This window comes from Doryrhamphus excisus, linkage group LG2 (assembly GCF_037039965.1).
Source record: "Doryrhamphus excisus strain RoL-2023G ecotype Guam linkage group LG2, RoL_Dexc_Guam_v1.1, whole genome shotgun sequence".
In the NCBI taxonomy this organism is placed as follows: domain Eukaryota; kingdom Metazoa; phylum Chordata; class Actinopteri; order Syngnathiformes; family Syngnathidae; genus Doryrhamphus; species Doryrhamphus excisus.
The window spans coordinates 21,744,041-21,764,238 of record NC_136358.1 but is presented as its reverse complement, the minus strand read 5'-3'; the positions used below and the strand labels follow the sequence as shown (position 1 = coordinate 21,764,238).

Here is a 20,198-nt window from a genome sequence, read left to right as displayed (position 1 = left end):
ACTTGTATGAGTACAAGTGCCTGGAATCTTTGCTTGGGCATCTCTGTGTGAGTTTGCATGTTCTCCCCGTGCTTGAGTGGGTTTTCCGGGTACCCTGGTTTCCTCCCACATTCCAAAAACATGCATATTAGGTTCATTGGCGACTCCAAATTGTCAATGGAATGAATGTGAGTGTGAATGGTTGTTTGTCTGTGTGCCCTGTGATTGGCTGGCGACCAGCCCAGGGTGTATCCCGCCTCTCGCCCGAAATCAGCCGAATAAGGATAAGCGGTATTGAACACGGATGCATGGATTGATGGATGGATGGATAGATAGATTGAGTATAAATGTGCTGTGTTAAAGTATGGCAGAAGTGTTGCAACAGCGCCTGTTACTGGTGAATGGTGACATGTGCAAGCTGCCGTCGAAACTATCCAGAACTGTGGATTTTACACGGTCCGTGATATTTCGTGGTTTGATGTTTACTGTTTGTGTATATCTTGTCATTACAATGTGATGTGCATTTGAACGCGTTAGCTAATTGATATTAGCCCATACTGCACTTTGGCATGAAGTTACAGGCTGAATGCGCTTTGTTTATTGAACTAACTTGAAATGATTAACGTGCAATTTACAGTAGATTATCCCGTGACACAAGTCGACGCTCACCTGCCATTACTCTGTCAAACTCTATTTGTTACAGGTATTACTCCATCAAACTATATTTATTACAGGTATTATTGTATATAACTGTAATGATTTTGTTCCAATTGTCGCTAATTTGCTAATGCTAAATGTTAGGCATCATTTAGCATAGCATGGTGCACTTTGTGCAGCAGCAGCCATGTTGGCCACGTGAGATATGTTCAGGGACATCACGTAAAAAAGAGTGATGACTTTGTCCTGTCTTTTTGGTTGGATTACAAAAGTTTTTGTTGTGTAGTTGCCAGTTAACCTGTAAGGAGTTGTGATATATTAATAAATTTAAACACTTGTTTTGTAAAATGGAATTCAGGTTGCCATAGAATGCGCTGTTTAGGAATGAGACATGATCATCACCTGATCAAATTTGATCCTCACTTGTCATTCCTCTGTCAAACTGTTTTTCACCTGATCAAAAGTTTAAGACTCCTTCAACGCCACAAAACTGCTCATTTAGACTTTGCCAGGTGGAATCAAACATGGGGCACTGAACGGTGGAAAAATGTTTTATTCTCTGATGAGAAAAACTGTAACCTTGACAGTTCAGATGGCTTCCAACGTTACTGGCATGGCGAGGAGATCTCACCTGAGATGTTTTCTCCCCGGCACAGTGGATTAAGGTGGTTGAGGAGAGAGAGACTCGTCAATGTAGACCCACATAGGCAACAGATACAACCCCTGCGTGGGTGAGACTGCAGAACAGCATTACAGAATAGGCGCTTCCTAGTTTGAGGGTTCTTGTCATGGAATGGACTGAAGTCCAGCACTGAGCTTTTTGACATCTTCCAGACAATTACTTCACTAAAGATTGAATCTCTTCTTGGGATAACCCAACTTATACATTTTCATAATATAGCTGTGTGGATTACGTTAGGTGTACCTAATGTTATTTCTTAGGACAGACAAAACAGGAAACCAATATTGACAATTACCTTCCCTCCCCAACTTTCCCCTGCTGCTAATTTTGACATGCTTTGGGTAAAATGGAGGCAAAGAGCTGGCTGTTGGACAGACCCACGCCCCTTGCCCTGCCTGCCTGAGCCCCTGTTTAAGAGGGAGTCACGGTCTATGGCGGTTATTTTCGGATGGTGTATCGGCAAGCATCCCCTCCCTGCAACATGTGTTGAATAGAGGAACACACACAGACCTCTGCCCTCAAATGAAAGCCAGCAGCGTCCCTGCCCGCCTTATCCTGTTTTTATGGGTGGTGTTAAATATTCTCAAATTGAGTGAGAGGAAGTGAGGAACTTTCTACCGTCACTTGGCAGACCTTGAGCAAGAATGGTGGCCGAGGAGATTGTGGTCTCTCTGTCAGGGGGGTCCCCGTGGGGCTTCAGACTTCAGGGAGGAAAGGAGCAGCAGAAACCTCTACAGGTGGCAAAGGTGGGATGAATTAATAATTACTACATATACCAGCATCATGCTATTGACTCTATTGCTATGGTGAATGTCTTTTGTGGATAGCCCGCTTTAAATAGATGAATGACTGGGAAGTTACTGAAAGTAATCCTTTACTTAAACAAAGCTGTGTGACCATACAGTATAACCTTTAACCACCACTGTAACCAGTTAGAGCAGGCGTTCCCAACCAGTATCACTCGGTATCACTCGGTATACAGAATTTTTTGTTGAATTTTTTGAATTAAAAATGGCTGCCAGGGTTTGTTCAGGCCTCTTTCCCACACTTTTCAGCTTTGTATGCATCCTGATTGTGTCACGTGTCTACTTTTGTAATTTCAGCCATACACACAGTGGCTCATTTGGCCGCAACCAGTGTCCACTTATTAGACGCCATTGTGCTCTTTCTCTAGACGTTCTAATAAGGATGTATCAAATGGATGTCATAGCATTCTATTAAATGATGCTCAGTGTGCCTGCAGAGATTTTTTTGAGGTTTATGGGTCACAAAACATGAACACATGTCTCTGTTGGATCCCGGCTCAGGTTTCATTTCAGTGCAGCAACACATATTCAATGTTTGGCCTTTAGTGATTCAGATTTTATGCTGTTGACAATTGAAAGGCCTCAAAAAAGGAGAATGTTCTCTGGTAAGAATGAACATTTTGCAGTGTTGGATCTTAAGGAGGTTGTAAGTAGGGCTACAGAATTCAATAAGAATTCAATAAGAGTTATACATAAAACCTTTTGAGTAAGCAATTTATTGCAAACAAACCTATTATGCTATTTTTTTGTTGTGGACTCCTATAGAGCAGCTACACACAATAACTTCAGCCCTCTGAGAAGGGCTCACTCCCAAATAATCCTTTTGAATTTTTAAGCTCTATTTCGAACCTCTTTAAGATCCAATAGTGCAAAATGTAAATATGCAATGCAGTTTCTCTCTTTGGGTCTTTAAGGTTGCTTGTGGCTGCTACTCTGGAACTTCTCAATCACAGTGTGATGCAACACTCATGATGTACAAGTGTGTGCATCCTTCTGTTGGTGTGTGTGTGTGTGTGCATACCTCAGATAAGCCTGGGTGGGAATGAAGTGCAGAGCGCAGGATAAGAATAACCTCTTTAAGAGGAGCTTGTATGTGCCGGTGGAAAAACAGCAAGATAGATTATCAAGCAGCATCATTGGTGAACGTTCTTCTGTGTTGTGTTACAATACACACATATCTCTGTCTTGGAATGTGCTTGACATTCCTGCAAGTATTTATTTTTGGATATGTGGATAACATATGGTGAATGACAGACATGACACCCCCCCCCCTCCCGTTTGGTCCAGGCAGCTGTTCAAACACCCTCTTTCATTATGCTCACATGTGTTGCATGCCGTTAGATGGACTTCTTGGTCCACCAATGGAAAGGTTCAGGTGTCTTTGCATGTGTGAGATTATTACTGATCAAAGCCAATCTTACATACATACAATCCAATATGTAGGAAACACATTATCCATATATCTACTATTTGATAAGATGCGTGTTTAACGTGTGAGGATTAATAGGCAGCGCGCTCACATATTCAGACTTCCAAAAAAATCCAGTGATGTCATCTCAGTGACCTCCAGCTGACATTTTAACATAGCGCAAAGGTGTATATTAATTATCTTTATATATAACTTTAATATCTCTTTGTAGTAAGTAATGTGATGGGAAAATTTATATTTCACAGGTATAACATAGGTTACACATTGTGTGAATTACTTTACGGCCTTTTGTAGAGCTTCAACGTTTGCATCCGAGCACATCCTGCTGTCCCTTCAAGGATGGTGGCACAGCAGGAGGCTATCTGTAACCTGGGGTTAGGGACAGTGTCAGAGGAGGTCATTCTTTGATCAAAGCTCCCCCTTCACGGGACAGGGGAGATCAGGAGGTACCACCAAATGGTTGACCCTAGGAGGTTATCTCGCATGGGTGTGACAAACCGTGCCAGAAGGTTGGGTGTGTAGGCTAACCCCATACATGACGGCGGCATCGGGGAGTGACAAGAATGTCTCCTTTCTATTGTAATGTAATTCATTTGCATGCTATGGAGTATAAAAGTTCCCGCCAAGAGACCACTCTTGGCCAGACACCTACAGACCGCCATGCATACTGTGTGTTGTCTGACCCCTTTGTTTTGCAAAGGTAATAAAAACTGCCAGAGTTATGTATTTATTTCAGGCATTCTCTATCCTACTTAGGATTATAGAATTTTTTTCCACAACAGTAACGAGGTACAGTAATAAAAAAAAACTATATACTGTACAGATATTTTCCTTGTGAGGGCAGCACATTGTTGTTGATTGTTGCTTACTTGCAGGTACGCCGGCGCAGCACAGCCTGCAGAGCCGGACTGAAGGAGCATGATGAGCTGGTTGCCATTGGCAACCAGATGTGCGCAGAGCTCAGTCATGCTCAGGCCATGAGCCTCATTGATGGACAGAGCGCTATTCTTCACCTAAGGGTGAAAAGGTGACAACCACAGTATCGCCATGTCTTCTAAATTTTTTTTTTCATCGACAGCACTTCGTTCATTGTGTACTTCCTGTGTTCAGGACTCCTGCTGCATTTCACTCCTCCTCATACTCTGGTCGCTCCTCACCTCCCCACCTCTGTGCTGTTTCCTCCTTGTCCTCCATCCTCTCCCCCTCCACTGAGCCCAGTGGCATCACCTCTCCTCCGGACAGCGAGGCCTACTACGGCGAGACGGACAGTGACGCTGACACGCAGTCGCACACGCTCGGCCGCCAGCAACGTACGCCTCCTCATGCCCGCTCACCTGGTCGGTCTGACAACCACCATGACGATGAGACATCTGAAATGAGCGGGTAAGGGAGATTAGTGCCACTTAATGCTACAATAGACATTTGTTGCAGACTTAGACATAGACTTGTTGCAGACATTCATTCATTCATTCATTTTCTACCACTTATCCTCACGAGGGTCGTGGGGGGTGCTGGAGCCTATCCCAACTGTCTTCAGGCGAGAGGCGGGGTACACCCTAGCCAGCCAATCACAGGGCACATATAGACTAACAACCATTCACACTCACATTCATACCTATGGACAATTTGGAGTCGCCACTTAACCTAGCATGTTTTTGGAATGTGGGAGGAAACCGGAGTACCCTCAGAAAACCCGCGCATGCACGGGGAGAACATGCAAACTCCACACAGTGATGGCCGAGGGTGGAATTTAACTCGGGTCTGCTAGCTGTGAGGCCTGTGTGCTAACCACTCATCCAATGCCAATAGCTTTCAAATCTAATTTGACTTTTCTTAGGGTACTCAGGTTGTTCTCATCTTGTGAATTAGCATAAGCAGTTTCAAGGAGTTGGATTTCATTAATAACTAGAAAATTCCCGTGGAAATTTTGATGGGCTTGCCACCTGTGCTGTGAGCCTCAGGCCTGGTGTGCCAATAGCTACCATGCTAGCACCTAGCAAGAAGGCCTCAAGTACCGAAGAGGTTGATGCAGTCCCATAGTGTCCCTACATCATGCCATGTGTTTATTTGCCTTTAGACATTAGTAAATTAGCATAAATGCTAACATGCTAACGGCTACCATGCTAGCACCAAGCAACACAGCCTCAGGTCCCGAAAAGTTTGGGGCAGCCCCATAGTGTCCCCACATCATGCCATGTGTGTAGTTGCCTTTAGGCATGAGTAAATTAGCTAAATTACTAACATGCTAACAGTCATCATGCTAGCACCTAGCAAGACAGCCTCAAGTCCCAAAAGTGTCCAGGGAGTCCGATAGTGTCCCCACATCATACCATGTGTGTATTTGCCTTTAGACATGAGTAAATTAGCTAAAATGCTAACAGTCATCATGCTAGCACCTAGCAAGAGAGCCTCAAGTTTAGAAAGTTCCAAGGTTGTCCTATAACCTCCCTACATCATGCCATGTGTGTATTTGCCGGTAGACATGAGTAAATTAGTTTAAATGCTAATATACTAACGGCTACCATGATAGCACCTAGCAAGACAGCCTCCGGTCCCGAAAACTTTGGGGCAGTCTCATAGTGCCCCCACATCATACTATGTGTGTATTTGCCTTAAGACATGAGTAAATTAGCTTAAATGCTAAAATGCTAACAGTCATCATGCTAGCACCCAGCAAGAAAGCCTCAAGGTTAGAAAGTGCCAAGGTTGTTTTATAACCTCCCTAACATCATGGCATGCATGTATTTGCCTTTAGATATAAGCAAAATAGCTAAAATGCTAACATGCTAACAGTCATCTTGCTATCACCTAGCAAGAGAGCCTCAAGTTTAGAAAGTCATGCTATGTGTGTATTTGCCTTTAGACATGAGTAAATTAGCTTAAATGCTAACATGCTGACGGCTACCATGCTAGCACCTAGCAAGAGGGCCTCAAGTTTAGAAATTGCCAAGGTTGTCCTATAACCTCCCCACATCATGCCATGTGTGTATTTGCCTTTAGACATGAGTAAATTAGCTTAAATGCTAACATGCTAACGGCTACCATGATAGCACCTAACAAGATAGCATCAAGTCCCAAAAGTCTTAAAGCAGTCCCACAGTGTCCCCACATCATGACATGTGTGTAGTTGCATTTAGACATGAGTAAATTAGCTTGAATGTTAACATGCTAACGGCTACCATGCTAGCACCCAACAAGAGGGCCTCAAGTTTAGAAACTGCCAAGGTTGTCCTATAACCTCCCTGCATGATGCCTTGTGTGTATTTGCCTTTAGACATAAGTAAATTAGCTTAAATGTTAACATGTTAACGGCTACCATGCTAGCACCTAGCAAGACAGCCTCAGGTCTCGAAAAGTTTGGGGTCCCCACATCATACCATGTGTATATTTGCCTTTAGACATGAGTAAATTAGTTAAAATGCTAACATGCTAACAGTCATCATGATAGCACCTAGCAAGAGAGCCTCAAGTTTAGAAAGTGCCAAGGTTGTCCTATAACCTCCATGCATTATGCCATGTGTATATTTGCCTTTAGACATGAGTAAATTAGCTTAAATGCTAACATGCTAACGGCTACATGCTAGCACCTAGCAAGAGGCCCTCAAGTTTAGAAAGTGCCAAGGTTGTCCTTTAACCTCCCCGCATCATTCCATGTGTGTATTTGCCTTTAGACATGAGTAAATTAGCTTAAATGCTAACATGCTAACGGCTACCATGCTAGCACCTAGCAAGAGGGCCTCAAGTTTAGAAATTGCCAATGTTGTCCTATAACCTCCCTGCATCATGCCATGTGTGCATTTGCCATTAGACATGAGTAAATTTGCTTAAATGCTAACATGCTAACGGCTACCATAATAGCACCTAGCAAGACAGCTTCAAGTCTTAAAGCAGTCCCACAATGTCCCCACATCATGCTATGTGTGTATTTGCCTTTAGACATGAGTAAATTAGCATAAATGCTAACATGCTAGCAATTAGCATGCTATTACCTAGCAACATACCATCAAGTCATGAAAGTTGCCAGGCACTGCTGTGGTGTCTGTACATGTCATGTGTTGTTTTCCAATTCGAAGCAGCACTCACCTTGTCATGGAGTACTAAAGAGCAGAGAGTGAGTGACATGCGGGTCGATACTGAACTATTGATTCCTGACATGATGATAACACAGCTTAATGCTATATCATGGATTCTCTAAAAATGTTGATATTTTGATACTCTGGTCTTTGAGGTGCCTGGAGTCACTGTGCATAATTAGAAAAATCAAACTTTTAAAATCTACACAATACATGAGCTGTATGGTATCAGCTGGGAAGGGAATCATTGTAATCGCACATGTCGACACACGGTGGTTTTTGAAGGGAGGGGCTGTAAGGAGGAGGAGATGGTGGCCATGACAGTGAATCAGCACAAAGGACTGAAAAGGCTGAATCGCTCATGTCGAACAGAAGCTTCTTACGGCCAAACGATTTGAGATATCGACACCACAAGATGACCGTGAGCGGCCCGAGGGTCGGGGCTTTGCATAGATCTGTTCGTTTTGCATATCGGTTGAGAAACGACCGCAAGAGGACGAGTCGAAAACATAGAAAATTAAAGATTTGGAGAAAGAAAAGACGGCGTCTTTAACATGGGAGTGAATGGGAGAAATTGTAGACTTTAGTCGCTTCTATGCGCCACAGAAGGAAAACCGTACATCTCTCAGACATAAGAGTGACATGTTTGGAAAGGGGACGGAGATTCCTACGTTTTCACCAAAATAAATCAAGCTAAAACAGTGTGGCCAGGAAGAGGAGTTGTTTGCAAAACAAAAAAGTTATCTTTTCGCCTCCCCTGCCAGAGTGGAAGTCAGAGTGGGAGACGATGGCCCTGCGCACACCTCCTTCTGACGAAGATAGAGCGAAAACTAAACATCCAACGAAAAAAACTAATTAGCCACAGAGAGAGTTGAGAAGTTTATCTAAAAAATGAGCCGTTAATCACGTTTCTACGTGGCCGTATGGCTGAGCTACAAGGCTGTGAAAAGTCTGTAAATTCTCAGTTTTTCTCTGCCATGTGCTGTTCTAAAAATAGAACAGGGTGTACCTAATCTAGTGGCCCATTTTTGAACTTTTTGGTTAATAGCGTTGCCATGGTTACACAAAATGTTCCAAAAACTAAATACCGCTGTAGTCCTGAGCGCCACGTTTCCAGCGGTGTAACAGGTGGGGGTCCTTCTTGCGGTTTTGGCCGCATTACGTGCACAAAAATGGGAAGATTAACATATACAGAATAATAATAACTAAACAGCAATAACAATACAAACAATACAATACAATACTGCACAGCAGCAGTCTATGGGGTTTGCATGCTGAGCAAGCCCATAATAACACTAAAGATAAACAATAAGTTTTGCTACTGGTCTTCAAGATATGAGAGTGCCAACGATGCAGCAGTACTCCCAGTGCAGGCCCAGTGGGATGTTCCAGGTGACTTCGTCTGCCAGCCCAACCAGATGGACTGGACCCCATCCCGCAGCCTCACCCAGATGCATGATCAGGCTTTGACGGAGGCCGAGGGGGAAGGAGACAGCGGCTTCCAGGACACGGGGGGCTGCGCCGGGATGGCCGTATGCCCGCCTTTGGTGTCTCCGGAGCGGGCCAAGGAGGCCCTAATGCTGGAGTCTGCTGGGTGTCATCTGGTGCCCATGGTGGGACCCCAGCAGGGGCCTGTGTGCGAGGAGCTCTCCACCACCTACATGGACAAAGCACGACAAGCCAGTGAGTATTTGTTTATAAAATATTTCAAAATACCCAGATAGTATTAAGTTTTGTCAGTTTTGTGTGGTTAATTCCTGTCACTGCAGCATCATGCCACGCTCCTAGTGTTCTGTATGTGTATGCTTATTACAGTGACAGGGTGAGTTACTGGTATTGAAGCCATGTATGCCACTGAATGTATATAGAGGCTGCATGAGTGCACAGTAAGCTATACTGTATATCATATTGTATGTGAGTGCTTAAATAAACTACTTACTTTATTACTATTTAGTAGTGCTATAGGTATGTTCTAATAACAGATACATGTGTAATTTGTCAAATATATGTCCTAATGACGTAGGTAAGAGCTTAACTATGGGAAAAAAATAGCTCAGAGACCTGCCCTTTCTCATGTTCCACACACATACAGAGCTATAGAGTTTGCAGTGTGAATGCGTGTGTGTGTGTGTGTGGAGTGGCAGCAGCGATGAGTTATGAGCAGGCCAATACAGTCATTATTATCATCTATAGGGGTTGCATGAAGTCACATTAAAGGGAATATCCACCCATCCATTTTCTATGCTGCTTATCCATTAAAGTGAACAAGGGATGGAAAAATAATAAACATAAGTAAGCGTCCATTCATCCATCTTATTTGAAGTTGGGACGCGATGGCAACAGCCTTAGCAAGGAAGCCAGGACTTCCGTCTTCCCTTTCGCTGGCTACTTTTTCCAGCTCCTCCTGGCGAATCCTGAGGTGTTCCAGGTAACCTGATCAGATTCCCGAGGCACCTCATCGGGCGCCTCTCAATGTGGAGTAGCAACGGTTCTACTCAGAGTCTGTGACAGTGTTTCTCACCTTCTCCCTAAGGGAGAGCCCAGCCACCCTATAGAGATCCCCGCGATCTTGTCCTTTCGGTCACAATAGAACAGTAAATGGACATCTGCAGCATTACTGCAGATGCTACACCTATCAATCTTGCATTGCATCCTTCCCTCAAACTGCTGTTTGCTGTCACAACCCGTCCCCACACCCAAAGGCGAACTACCCTTCCGTTCACCGGGTTAACGGGGGGGGGGCACTTCTGCCTATCGCATCTCACTGCTGGCACGAAATAAAGTCCAGTCCCTCTCAGCCCCGTTGCTGTGCATCGAGGTGAGAACAACAAAATCTAGCTGGAACCTCTCCACCTTGCACACCAGCTCTTCCCTGTCTCCCCACCAGAGAGGTGACATTGCATGTACCGAGAATCGATGCTTGTACCGCCAAGGTCACCACATTTGACTACCATCCAGCTCACTCTGCACCCAAACAATTTGGCCCCTCCAATGAGGGGGGTGGGCCCATGTTGCCTCTTTGGACTGTGGCTGGCTGGGTCCGATGGTGTAGGCCCAGCCACCAGACGCTAGCTATCATGTCGCACCTCCAGGTCTGGCTCCAGACCCACACCCAGGCAAGGGAAACAGGAACAGGGAACGGGGGTGGGTGGCCCTATCAGGGACAGAAAAGACCCCCTGACAACTTAGCTCCTCGGCTCATTGGGACACAAACCCCCCCACCGCATAAGGTTGTAAGTAACTCAGGAGGAGACACTACTGAAAAGTAAGTTCTGGGGGGGATCTGGGCAGGCATGGGACCCACCATTGCTCAGCTTCCCTCCATACACATACACCACACACATAGGTCAGCCCTATGGGGGCAGGCCTATTTTTAATTGCACAATCTACACATTACCATCATTCCACACACAGGCGTAGCGGGCTGGACCGGAGAGCCTTCTGCCTACCCCCGCGATTGGTCCGCTGGCTGCTGGGGCTTGGCGGCTCGCTCGGGGTGCCCTGGGCTGCAGGATATTTTGGTCTGGTCTGCGTAGCCTTCCTGGGGGTCCCGCTGGAACCAACTGATGCCGGGGCTTTCCCTAGGGTCATGGTTGGCGCTACCTCCCTCGGTCTGTCCTGGGTCGCGGGCACCAACGACCCCCTTGAGGGGGCGTTCGCCGGCCTCCAGGCAGTGGGGGTCCGCGCTGCTGGTGGCTTGAAGTCTACGGTGGTGGCTTGGGGTTGCTGCACTGTGGTGGCTGCTGCAGGGACCGGGCTGCGTGTTGGGAGGGGGCCTGATCTTGCTCATGGGGACGGGGGCCTGGGTGGCGTGTGGGGATGGGGGGCATGCTCCTCGGAGTGGGGCCTGCTGGGGGGACGGTGCTCTCCCGGGTGTTTGGGTGTCTGCTGCCACTGGTCCTATGCTCTGCTGCATCGCTGTCCCTGTCCCTGCTGGTTCTGGGGGGGGTCGGGCCGGGCCTCCCGGTGGATGGTGAGGTCCGTCGGTGGCCTTGCGCTGGTCTTGACTCCTTGGCTCTGGTGCTTGGCCTCCCCATGACTTGGAGCTATGGCTCTCCCTCACGGGGGTGAGCTGCCCGGCGGGTGTCGGCCCGCGTGGTGGAGCGCCTTACTACTCGCCTGCACGCCCCCTCCGCTTGCTCATGTGTGGGCCTCCTCCCCTCGCCCGCTCCTTTGTCTGCCACACTGTCATAGCCCGGACGCCGTGGTCCAGGGGGGGTCTGGGGGGTGCTATCTCTTGGGACCCCTGGGTCCCCCGCCCTGTGACGCCCCGGACGCCCCACCCGGGGACGTCCACAGTGTGTGCTTGCGTGTGTGCATATTGAGTGGATGGGGTGTGCGCGTGTGTCTGAGCTGATTTTATGTATTTATTGTTTTAAATACTTAAATAAATAATTATTTGTTTTATTATAATTATACGTATATATATATATATGTGTGTGTGTGTATGGCTATATAGATATATGGGGCAGGGGGCTCTGCGGGGGTCTGGCGCAGGGCGTTCCATCTCTGCCGCCCGGTCCTCCATGGGGCAGTGTGCCCGGGCCTCTTCTGTCCTGGCCGGGGGGGTCCTATATCAGTGGTCAGGCCTGGGGTTACCTGGGGAGGGCCGGGTTCTGCTTCCTGGGGGTGTGTGGGGGGCGGCGCCTCCGGCCGTGGACGGTTGGCGGGGGTGCCCTTGTGCCCGCAGGTGTGTGGCCCTCGATGCCCTTCTGCCCTAGTGGGGTATAGTCTCCCGTTGGTCTCGGGGGTGCGGCTCTCCTCCGGCCTGCTGGCGCCCTGTTGCCGGTTGGGATTTCTCCTCCATGGCCTCTTGCTGGTCTCTTTGGGGAGATGCTTCGGGGGCGGGTCTTGGGAAGTCGGCCCTGGCTTTGCCCACACCCACATTGCCGGAGGATCTCTGGCGGTGGGGTCTTGACCTGGCTGCGTGGGGCGGGGTTTGCTGGGTGGTAGAAGGCAGTCCTTCTCCTTTTGTCATTCTCAGTGACAATTACACATTCACACACTCGAATTCACATACACGAGCATACTTATGCACACATATATGAATGTATACACAGAAGTACACACCTCCATATGGACGCGCACAGCATATGGGTGCTTCTCTACACAATCTACCATCTTATCCCTGATGTCTATATGCTATTGGTATGCTATCATTTCAGTAAAAATGATGTCAAGCAGTGAGATTTTAATTACTGTAATAGTATGGCTGTAATTGTGTTTACTATCATGGTTCATGTCTTTATTGTTACTATTGCTACTGGAAAGTTGGACTGTTTCATTTCACTGATATCATCTCCATTGTGACCCTTAGCCATCATTGACATTTAACTGTTCTGTTTGTCACTGTTGTTGTTATGGGAATTCTTGTTGCTGCTGTTTTTGTCTCTCCTTTCCTGACACAGAGCAAATCTGTTTAGCATGTAAGGGCATTTAGATCAACAATACTATCTGCCCCAATGGCTGGACGGGACAAAAAAAAAAAAAAAGTAATAAATGTTCAAAAGTACAAAATACAAAAAAGGGCCATACAAACACGTTTTACATATTATCAATAGTCATATACACTAAATTACACTGCCCTCTAAATATTTCTTAGTGAGGGGATCTCCTTGTGTGTGTGTGTGTGTGTGTGTGTGTGTGTGTGTGAGACAGAGACCAGACAGGTGTTGAATGCCCGTCAGACAGACAGGAATAGTGAGTTGACATCATTGGTTGGTTTGGGGTTGCCACATTGAGACAAAGGTTTTTAACTACTGAGGGAAGAAGTAGCAAGCAGCAGTGAGTCATACACTAAATGAAAGACGGGGTAAGGATGTGTCTGTGTAGTGTAGGAGGGACCCAGGGGTGTGGGGGTGTGGGGGGGTGTTAAAACACACACACACACACACATGTTTAAGCGAAGTTAGTGTAGAATGATGAGGGATCCAACATCTCACTCAGCAAGTGGACACACAAGCCGGAACAAAGGTAAGACTCACTGGCAGGACTGATGTAAAAAGTTTGATTTGTTTTTCAAATGAAGAATTCTGAATAGTTAAGCTCGATTAAAAGTTATTACTGTTGATTCTGTCAAGGAACCGGTTAATAGTATTATTATTGGCGAAATATGATCTCAGGGAAGAACTAAATTTGAATCATTTATATGCTAGGACAACGTTAAAAAGCCATAGCATTTCAGTATGTGGAATCAAACTATGGAATGGATTGAGTAAGGACCTCAAACAATGCACAACGATGAGCCAATTCAAGAAACAATACAAGCAGTTGATGTTTGCTAAATACAAGGATGAAGAGTCTTGAACCAGTCATGATGTGCTTTATATTATATCACTATATTGACACTTACTATGGTACCCATTATGGCATTGGATGCTCATATTACCTCCTACTTCAGTATGTGACAAAAATAAATAAAAATACAAAATAATAAAATAAATAAAAACAACTTATGTTATAATAGATATAAGATTATATTAGAAAGGCAGGACGTGTACAAATGTAACAGTTACTGATTGTAAAAGTACCAGATGGAGGGGTAGGATTTAATAAGCTTTGCTTCTTCCTACTCCTTTTGGACATGTGCAACTGGGAACTGATTATGTGATCTCACTTCACTCAATTGTAATCTGATGCATGTTCAAATGAAATTAACCATTACCTTTACCATTATTTATTGAAGTTTCCACTCTATTTGGAGCTGCACATTTTGTTTTGCCCTTAAAAGATACATGAAATTAAACAATAAACATAAAATAGATACAGCTACTCATTTTGATTTAATGTTGACAAATTTTACTTTGATTTTAGTTTGATTGAAGCACGGTAACTGGAACAAATATTGATTGGAAACTGAGAAAGAAAAGAGTATTTAGATTGGTAAAGTTAGCTTCAAAGCCCTGGCAGATGGCTCTAGTAGCAAGACCAAAGTTATTTGTATCTACTGTCGCGGATTACATGGCCTGCCAGAGACTAGGGCAGTGCAGTTATTGTTATACAGTGGTACCTTGGCATAAAAATGTCCCAACTAACTCCGAGCTGTCTCTTTGCTGATTTTTGCATTGAACTGCTAGCTATACAATTTGTGTTACAGCTGCCATTTACGGGCTAGAATTAGATCAAATTAGGATAAATTAAAAAGCAATTAAAATAACTGAGTTTTACTGGGCTGCACGGCGTTCGAGTCTCGCAGCTACAAGACTTGGGTTCAGTCTCACCCTCACAGCTACGAGTTTGCATGTTCTCCACGTGCATGCATGGGTTTCTCCGGGTAGTCCGGTTTCCTCCCACATTCCAAAAACATGCTAGGTTAATTGGCGACTCCAAATTGTCCATAGGTATGAATGTGAGTGGGAATGGTTGGCTGGCCACCAGTCCAGGGTGTACCTCGCTTCGTGCCCGAAGACAGCTGAGATAGGTTCCAGCACCCCTGCAACCCTCGTGAAGATAAGCGGTAGAAAATGAATGAATGAATAAAAAAAAATTAAAATAATTGAGTTTTACTGATTTTTTTTTTGTTCTGAAAACAACTCCAAACAGTAATTTTTGACTACTGCTTCCAGAGTGGGAAAGTCTTAAAACGCTTTCTTGTCATTATGATGGACAGACGGCTGAACCAGCGTTTTTCCGAAACAATGACATCACCCATCTGTTGCCACCCCATTGCGGTCACATGACCAGAAGTGAACTTTGATAACAAGCCAACATAATAGCTGAATATTTCAACGGACATGACTCACCGCAGTCCACAGTCTCCTAATATTTTGTTGTCTTTTTCTCCAAAATGACTGGAACAAGTCATAAGTTTATATGAGCCTTGGAAACCGGAAGAGGACGGAATTATACGTATGCGTTCTTTCTTCTTCTATAGCTTGGTGTGTCACGTGGTTCTGTTCTGTCTGTTTACATTGTTTTCACACAGTGATCCATTCCCACCTGATTGCAACTGTTTACTAATTTGGACGCTAAAATTTTTCATCCCCCCAAAAAATTAAAAATACAGGAACGTTTCTGTGTGGGCAGGGCCTAAATGCATAACTCCATCCTCACTGTCACTGCCAAGAATATAGTCAGTCTGGTCAGGCTCTATATTGTTCTAACCTGCATCATGACGCTTATTTGGGTTTCTCCTCCATCCCACAGAGCTGCAGCGTGGCCCTAGTCTGGTGGAGAAGCAGGTGAAAGAAGCTCGTTCGAAATGCCGCTCTATCGCCTCCCTGTTGACCAATGCTCCCAACCCAAACTCCAAAGGGGTGCTGATGTTCAAGAAGCGGCGGCAGAGGGCCAAGAAGTACACACTGACCTGCTTCGGCAAGGCTGAGGAGGAGGACAGGGGAGGGGAGACCACCGAGGGGGAGACGGAGGAGGAAGGTGGGAGCTCCATCCAAAGCTCTGAGGTTGACGAGGAGGGCTTCTCAGCTTCGTTTGACCCCACATGGGACAGTGGTTACTTAGACCTGCTGGACAGGAGAAGCGCCGCTTGCCCACCCACCACTCCTACAACTGCCAATCACAGCCAGGGATTTGATAGCCCACACGACCACAGTCAAACGCTAGAGGCACCTGTCAATCAATTCCCAAGCTTGGATGTAATGGAGTTGGAGAGCATGAAGCAACCAGCCCTGCCATCTTACCAAATGTCTGCACCAATTCTTCACAACGAGGGGGCAGTCGCCATAAGTAGGGCTAGTGTTACGCTAAGGTCACCCCCTTTAATCTTCCCTACAAAACAAAATGGCCAATGCACCAATCTCAGTCCAAGTCCTTGCTCTGATCCTCGCTTGAATGCCAGTTTAAATACTACTGCCTCAACTCTCAATCGCACCGCCCGACCCTTCACTCCTGGCCCCACCCCTTCTCGCTCATCTGTCACGTCTGTGATGTTTCGCCCTCCCCAGCCCAGACCATCCTCCACCACCCCAGTGAGCAAACCGGCGGAGGCCGTCATCATGATGACCACCCCGCTGGATGCCAAGAGGGCGGTGTCCAGCACCTCCCTTTACATTCCAGCTCGGAATAACAGTGCCACCTCCTCCATCAGCTCACCTGGTCTCTTATCCCCCACCTTGTTGTCTTCACCTCCTTCCAATCCATTTCCCCCTCACGCCTTGGTTCAAGCTTTACACTTCAACCCTCTTTCCCCCATTGATCCTCAAGGTTCCCAAACCTATCCATCAGCCACTCAATCCTTCTCACCTCCACAGGCATTTCACTCACCCCCTACCTTTTATCAACCTCCCTCCCCTGGAATTTCTGTTCCTCCTATCTCCCAGGTGCAAGTTCCCATGTCTCCTCCTCCCACACAGCTTTCTCCAGCTGCACCTGCTCATCCCTGCGTCCCTGCAGTACCATCCCAAGGTCCCCATGCTGCCATTGCCACTGCACCACCTCCTCAAGCCTCTGGCTTGGCCTCCACTTGGGAACAGCGGACCTCTGTCCCGGACGGTCGCACTGGCATCCTTCATGATGCGAGACAAAGAAGCAACAAAAAGCCAATGTTCAGCGCCATCCAGAGCAAAGATGTGTCCCCTAACCCCGCCTTGATGGCCATGGTGCAGAACATGGATGACTCCTTTGGGAGAACAGTCGGTGCAGATCCTGGTGCTGCAATCGGTGCTGAGGTTGGTCATGAGTCCGGGCCCGAGGAGGACTGGTTGAGGCTGGGGGCCGAGGCTTGTAACTTCATGCAAGCTCAACGGGGACCCAGGCCACCTCCTGTAGCTCCAAAACCACATACCCCTCAGGCAACTCAACTGGCAGGGAAGGGGAGTCAGATGTTTGCTCGCCGCCAGAACCGCATGGATCGATACGTTGTTGAACAAAGCTCCCCTGTGTCTGCAGCACCATTCTCCCCTTCCCAGACCAGGGAGCCTTCACCCACACCTTCTCTCCCGTCCACGTGGAAGTACTCCTCAAACATCCGGGCCCCCCCGCCCATTAGTTACAACCCCCTCCTCTCACCTTCATGTCCCCTTAAAGCCCAGAAGAAGGCAGAGGCGACAAAGATTGGTCCGCCTGGACCCAAAGGGAAGAAAGCCTTCAACAAGGAAGTGGACATCATGAACCACCAGCCCTACCAGCTCAACTCATTTCTGTTCAGCTATGGAGGCGTGACTCCGCAGGGTGCCTCCAATCATCAGCCAGGTAGCCCTCAGAAAACTACGCAAGTGTATGAAGTGAAGCGCTTCTCCACACCCCCTCCGATAGCCACAGCCCCCACACTAAAGCTCATCCAACCTCGATCGGCCACCACCCTCGGGGAACCAATGTGCCGCTCAGACATGGCATCCCCTCCGCTGCAAACTACCCCCTGTCAAGCTTATACACCCACCACACCTTATCAACCTCGGTGGTCCCCTGGACCCTTGTCCCCTCTCCTGCCCCCTGTGCCTACAGCCCCCCTCCCCCAGCTTCCCACTTTTGCCTCAGCGCCACACCCAGTCCGGTGCCCCTTGTGCTTCCCCCTTCAGGGCTCCCAGCCTCAGAAACAACAAGCCAATGGGCAGTTTAAAAGTGCACCGGATCTGAGTCCTCTTGGTTCCTCCGGTACAATGCAGCAGACGTCCACCGGCAGCCAATTTAGTAGGGTGCCCAGGCCCAGGTTCAGCACCTCTAGTCTGGGCTTGCAGCCCTGCGTGTGGTGCCCTGGATCTGCCAGGCAAGCTAACCCATTCTGACCTGGACCCATAACATAGCACTACACTTTAGTTCTAAACACATTTGAGTTTGTTAAAGGGATAGCTTGAATTGTTTGACATTAAGTTGTATGAAATCCCCATCAGCACAGTAGTGCATCAACTGTGACTTTCCCCCCCACTCGATTTGTGAGTGGAAGTTCTGGTCGGATTTCCCAAGTAGCCCTTAAATGTTGTTATTCAAGATTAGGTTAGATTCAATCAATGACAAGAACCTGATCAACGAATCGATCACTCTGTTGATTACTGTTTGATCCTCATTGGTTCTGGTGTAAAGGTTGTTTAGGTTGTTTTGCTGGTTTAGCAAAGGAAAGGTACCTCAGAGAACTCGAGAAAGGCGACAGGATTAGAAAAGCAGATTTTTAAAGGCAGGGAACAAAGACACTGAAATCAGAATGTATAGAGTATGTCGAATAGACTGATTTAGTTTTGGATCTGTGAAGCGATGGAAATATTGTTAAAACAATATTAGTACAATTCAGTTTGCAAACTATATAACCCCGTTGCGTTTTAGTGGGTTTTTTTATGTTACTGAATATAGTGGTTGTTTGTTTTTCGTAATATCACACCCAAAAAACCTAATGTGTCCACATGGGACAGGAGGCAAGTATACCCCCCCCCCCCTCCCTCCCTTGGCTGTGATTTCTATTCCACAGAGACATGGTGGCCAAATAAAAATAGAATTGACTCACCTCAGCTGTCATTCCTTTTCTTCTGGTGTCACCCACGTCATCGCCCACTTTCACACTTCCTGGTCTTCCTTTCATTCATTTTCCAATCTTTTACCGTATTTTATTATATGGTTATTTGGAAATCTCAGATTCAATTCACATCAATGCCAATCACGAACATGTTTTTCTCATTTTTACCACATGGGGGAGGTGTGTTCATGCAGAAGCTGCAGCTTGCTTGACATAATATCTGACAAACAGCCATAGATAGATGTAAAATGAGCAACGGACCGATAGAGCTGGGGGATACACAATGCTGCACTGACGCCTCTAATGTGCACTGTTAGAAAAAAAACAGTAAAAAAACAGTAAACAACTGGCAGCAGGATTGCCAAAAATTAACATCTTTTTACTGTCACTGAAATTTACTGTTTTGTACTGTTCATGAAAAATACAGTATGAACTGGTTTTAAAATTACTTCACAGTATTTTACAATTAAATGACTATTTCGTTTGTATTATTTATACATTTTAATAAACTATTTGGAAAATGTAAATTAATTAAGACATAAACAGTCATATGATTACATACAATTAAAGGCACTTTTGTTAAGAAAACATGTTAATAGACTGGTTGTAGGTTTCACAAAATCTCTGTTTCAACCTGGCTACATGCACATAAAGCAAACCATAATAAAATGTCCTTTGTGAATGAAAAAGATAATTGATTTTTCAATCCGTGATTACAGTGTAAGAGAAAAAACTACACAGCTTGTTATTGCACTTTTTTTAATGTAAAGTTCAAAACTTGAAAACATGCAGAACAAATCCGTTTTAAACTGCTGACTTGACTTGGATCAAAAATATTGACTTGATCAACTTTATACTGTATTGAATATACTGTATTATCCAGCCTTAAAGGCATATCAGTTGTAAAAATAAAACAAAGAATGTTAAATTATCTTAATGAATGATCCTATCTTAATGAAAAAAATGAAACATGAAACATTCAAACCGTTTATGTGTAGTTTCAGAAACAGAACACAATAACAGAGCAAATAGTAGAATGAATACTATGGAGGACCAAAACTGCCAAAATAATAAATAAATAAATAAAAGTGGAAATAAAAACAAAAATGAAAAAAAAAAATCCAAAAATGAAATACCAAAAAATAAATATAAATGAAAATAAAAACAAAATATA

At 45.7% G+C, this 20,198-nt stretch overlaps 1 protein-coding gene across 1 annotated transcript; it reads left to right on the top strand.

Moving 5' to 3' along the window:
* The first annotated feature begins 977 nt into the window (after positions 1-977).
* LOC131109625 (synaptopodin 2-like protein) lies at positions 978-19,030 on the top strand. The gene is made up of 5 exons (XM_058061823.2): positions 978-2,064; positions 4,429-4,580; positions 4,664-4,936; positions 8,960-9,309; positions 15,772-19,030. The coding sequence occupies exons 1-5, from the start codon at positions 1,963-1,965 to the stop codon at positions 18,303-18,305; spliced, it is 3,411 nt and encodes a 1,136-aa protein (XP_057917806.2). The 5' UTR covers positions 978-1,962; the 3' UTR covers positions 18,306-19,030.
* The last annotated feature ends 1,168 nt before the right edge of the window (positions 19,031-20,198 follow it).